Genomic DNA, 4,497 nt, shown 5'->3' with positions numbered 1-4,497 from the left:
CGATTTCTAAGCCTTTTCCTGTGCACTTTGGATTGAGGGCTACGAATATGCTCCCAATATCCAATTTAGCCGCGATTGGAGCAATTCTTCCCGGATTTGTATAATTTTTATGCATCCAAATTCCAAGTAGAACTTATTCCTACCACAAAACGAGTACATAAAAAGAATTCCGGAAAAAGAGATTTGTACTATTAGAGCATCTCCAACAGCCGCCCAAAACCGCTTCGCGCGCTTAAATTTGGATTTTTTGGCCGCCGGACAGCTCCAACAAAAACTGTAAAATAATGCGCGCGCAAAATACGGTTGGGCGCGTGCTGAAAAACACTGTCGCATGCTGCAATTTAAGGCGCCGGATTGCGCGCACTTTACAATTTATACTGTGTGTTTTTTTGGGCGCGCGTTTTTGGGCATCTGCTAAAGCAAAGTTAAGTCCGGCATTTTAAAAGTGTTATAGTGACGTGTTAAAACTATTTTAGGGCGTGAAATTTTTGTGCGGCCGTTGAAGATGCTCTTAACGAGGACAGCTGCACGCGCGGAGAACTCCCCAACCGGGCAAGTCTATGGCTAGCAACGTTCTGATCCCGAGACGTAGCAGCAATTTTGAACTCACTCCCCGTCTCCTTCGAGTAAACGCTTGGTTTCACAGATCAGAGCCGTCATGGGAGATCTGTCAGCACCATGCTCCTGCATCGTCGCCGGCGCGACTGAGCAATCTGCCTCAAGGATGAAAGGGGCCGAGCTCATCTTGCCGGCGTCTGCGATCGAGTTTGTGTCCAACAAGTTCGAACTACATGCGTGTCCCTTGCAGCGTCCCTATCGGTCTCAAAGACTTGAGTAACTGACAATTACGCAGCAGCAAATCTCTAGACGGTTCGAATTTGTTGTCGCGCTGCAGATTCAGGACCGAATTGGACAAGAGGACGAAACTGCTGATGCGACGCGGTAACTGACAAGTAACTAATCGAAGCTGTCACCAGGAATTCAGGATCGCCCGCAGGCAGAGACAAGCAGATCGTTTTTAGACAAGCAGATGTAGGAGTTCAGGATCACCCGCGTACAGAGACAAGCAAGATTTCTCCCACCGCAAAGATTATACAATCCATTTTTAGGAAAAAACAGCTTTAATGATCTCCTGAAGACCAACAAAATCGAATTTCCTAGCACAAATCATCTCTCTAAAAAAATTCTTTTCTGGCATGTTAACCAATTTCCCTCACATTCTAGCACATGCATAGCTTGATTGTCCGAAATATTTCTACTTGGAGTCTATCTAGGACACATCTAGATGTGACATAGCTAAGTCACATCTAACCTGATGTCCACTATGTTTGTAGTCTGTTTTTTTTTGTCCCAACTTTTTTTTTGCTCCTTGTTGCTACGTTACTTGTGGAAGATTAGATATGACATCCTTAGAAAACATCTAGATGTGAATTAAACAAACTGTTCTACTTGATTCTCCTTTTGTGTTTTTAAGAGGGTGTTTGTTTTCAGGGACTTATTGGTTTAGGGACTTAAAGAAGTCCCTATAAGTCCCATCTAAACCAAACAGAAGAGACTTATAGGGACTTACAGTGGGCATTTGAGACCTATCAAATAAGACTCTTAAGGAGAGTCTTATAGGGACTTATAGTTGTAATATGGTCTTATAGGGACTTATAAGTCCCAATAACCAAACATGTAGAAACTTTTTAGGGACTTGAAACTTATAAGTTGGGACTAAAAAAAGTCCTAGGACTTGTGAACCAAACAGGGCCTAAATCTCACATAAAGAAACATAATGCTTCACACAACTAATAGCTGTGGAGACTCTGTTAGTTTTCCTACGACTAGAAGCAGTGATCAGGAACTCAGGATCGCCCTCAGGCAAAGACAAGCAGATCGATAGTGATCGAGTGGAGAAACCGCACTCGATCTGTACGTACCACATCTCTCCATTTCCATCCTGTTGGCGACGCACTCGCCCCTTTTCCTTTGCCGAAAAACGCACGTATCGCGCGAGCTTTCGTGCGCGAGGTCGGTCGTCTCCAATCTCCGCCCTGACAAATGCCCCACGTCAAAGTCCATTGGAGTGCCTCGGAAAACTTCTTTCCTATATAAGCAAGTCCCCCGGTGCCTCACAACATTCCAAGACAGGGAGATCATTCGCCCGGCAGCCTTTCCTTTCCCTCGTTCCTTCCTTGGAAGGTTGCGTTGCTCCCCTTCTCCCTCCGATCCTGTCAGCTCGTAGCATAAGTCCAACAGAATAAGTGACGCAGAAGCAGCGGTCAACCTATATATACCATAGTGGAGCCGGCCAGCCGGGCCGCATTTTCTTGGCACGCTTGCAGTAGGGAGGGACTCGTCTGGACCTGCTTCTGCCGGTGATCATGGAGGCCGCCGCGAGGGACGCGCAGAGCGGGCTGGAGTGGCGGGTGACGGTGCCGGAGGGCGCGTCGGTGACGGTGGAGTACGAGGCCGGGCCGGCCGGCATGGCCTGGGCGTGGCTGCTCGCCTGCGTGCTCTTGCTCGGAGCCAGGGTCTCCGGCTTCGCCAAGAAGGTGTGGAAGATTGGCGCCGACGATCCGAGGAGAGTGGTGCACGGCCTCAAAGTCGGCGTTGCCCTTACCTTGGTCTCCGTCTTCTACTACACCAGGCCGCTCTACGACGGCGTCGGCGGGGCTGCCATGTGGGCCATCATGACCGTCGTCGTCGTTTTCGAGTACACTGTTGGTAAGTCGCACCTAGTAGAATTATTACAAAACAGATCAGTAGCAATCGCATGTCTTCAGCATGCATGTATTCACGTACTCTTGGCTTGGTCGCTGATTTTATTTGTGTATGGACGTGTAGGTGGCAGCGTGTACAAAGGGTTCAACCGGGCCGTGGCGACGGCGAGCGCCGGCGTGCTCGGGCTGGGCGTGAGCTGGGTGGCGAGCAAGTCCGGCGATAAGCTCGAGCCGGTCATCACCTGTGGCTCCCTCTTTCTGCTTGGTACGTACTCTAAACCTTCGTGCGCACTTGTAAACCGGCCAGGCTTTCTGCGACACGTACTAATTATCTACTATGTGTGCGTGTGCAGCTGCGGCAGCCACCTTCTCGCGGTTCATACCCACGGTCAAGGCCCGGTTCGACTACGGCGTGACCATCTTCATCCTGACATACAGCCTGGTGGCCGTGTCGGGGTACCGCGTCGACGAGCTGGTGGCGCTGGCGCAGCAGCGGCTTGTCACCATCGCCATCGGCATCTTCATCTGCCTCGCCGTCTGCGTGCTCATCTGGCCCGTGTGGGCCGGCCAGGAGCTGCACCAGCTCACGGTGCGCAACATGGAGAAGCTCGCGGCCGCCGTGGAGGGCTGCGTGGAGGACTACTTCGGCGAGGAGGAGGGCGCGCAGGCCAAGTCGGAGGGCTACAAGTGCGTGCTCAACTCCAAGGCGTCAGAGGACTCGCAGGCCAACCTGGCGCGGTGGGAGCCCGCGCACGGCAAGTTCGGCTTCCGCCACCCCTACGCCCAGTACGCCAAGCTCGGCGCCGCCATGCGCCACTGCGCGTACTGCGTGGAGACCCTCAACAGCTGCGTCGGCGCCGAGCTCCAGGCCCCCGAGAGCGTCAAGCGGCTCCTCACCGACGTGTGCACGAGGCTGGGCGCGCAGTGCGGGCGGGTGCTGAGGGAGGCGTCCAGCTCCGTGGCCACGATGACGACCTCCCCGGCGCTGGACTTCGCCGTGGCAGACATGAACACGGCCGTGCACGAGCTGCAGGGCGACATGCGGGAGCTCCCGTTTACCCTGGCAGGGGAGCCGGGGGAGGCGTCGCTGATCGACGCCATGCCGCTCTTCACCGTGGCGTCGCTGCTGACGGAGATATCGACGAGGATCGAGAGCGTGGTCGACGCCGTGGACACGATGGCCAGCCTCGCCAGCTTCAAGCAGGCGGACGATGATGACGACAAAAAGGGGGATGCCGAGCTGAAAACGAAAGTACATCCGTTGAACGAGACAGACTCCGACGAGCCACCTGAAGAAAACAAAACAACAAAACCTTCCGAGCAGGTTTAGAACGAGCGTCTATGAAAGCGCTCCGGAGCAGCTGGACTTATCGGACCGGACGAGTATGATCAGATTTAACCTGACAATACCATCGAGTTAGCTATATCAGTAGTAATTACATTCTTGTTTATAGCGTTGGTTATTATTTTCCGCGGACAGAAGATGATGCATAAACTTCTGATCCGCGGCGTTCAGGTCGAATAAAAACCGGCTTATGATCATCGCAGAGTAGACCGGCATCCATCATGTTGTACCTGTGCATACATATATGTTTGACACGATCATACAAACTGATGAAATGACACTAGTTTTTCATTTCAGAATATGACATGACACTAGTTGCTAGTAGCACGTACCCGTATGCGTACCACACTTGTACAAGCCGACGGAAAAGGCGGCCTGAGCACAAAGTGAATCATGCCATGAGCTTTGCAGGGCAGGCTAAAATAAGCCAATCCTATAGACACGGCG

The 4,497-nt window shown here is 52.3% G+C and overlaps 1 protein-coding gene across 1 annotated transcript; it reads left to right on the top strand.

Moving 5' to 3' along the window:
* The first annotated feature begins 2,125 nt into the window (after nucleotides 1–2,125).
* On the top strand, nucleotides 2,126–4,247 carry LOC123141636 (aluminum-activated malate transporter 10). The gene is made up of 3 exons (XM_044560728.1): nucleotides 2,126–2,709; nucleotides 2,830–2,970; nucleotides 3,059–4,247. The coding sequence occupies exons 1-3, from the start codon at nucleotides 2,367–2,369 to the stop codon at nucleotides 4,033–4,035; spliced, it is 1,461 nt and encodes a 486-aa protein (XP_044416663.1). The 5' UTR covers nucleotides 2,126–2,366; the 3' UTR covers nucleotides 4,036–4,247.
* Nucleotides 4,248–4,497: the final 250 nt, after the last annotated feature.

The sequence above is a fragment of the Triticum aestivum genome, chromosome 6D (genome assembly GCF_018294505.1).
Source record: "Triticum aestivum cultivar Chinese Spring chromosome 6D, IWGSC CS RefSeq v2.1, whole genome shotgun sequence".
Classification (NCBI taxonomy): Eukaryota; Viridiplantae; Streptophyta; class Magnoliopsida; order Poales; family Poaceae; genus Triticum; species Triticum aestivum.
This window is presented reverse-complemented; position numbering and strand designations above follow the sequence as displayed.

Coding starts and splice junctions, on each gene's coding strand:
- LOC123141636 (XM_044560728.1), top strand. CDS start 2,367: ATGGAGGCCGCCGCGAGGGACGCGCAGAGCGGGCTGGAGTGGCGGGTG. Junction 2,710..2,829: donor CGTTTTCGAGTACACTGTTG/GTAAGTCGCACC, acceptor ATGGACGTGTAG/GTGGCAGCGTGTACAAAGGG. Junction 2,971..3,058: donor TGGCTCCCTCTTTCTGCTTG/GTACGTACTCTA, acceptor GTGCGTGTGCAG/CTGCGGCAGCCACCTTCTCG.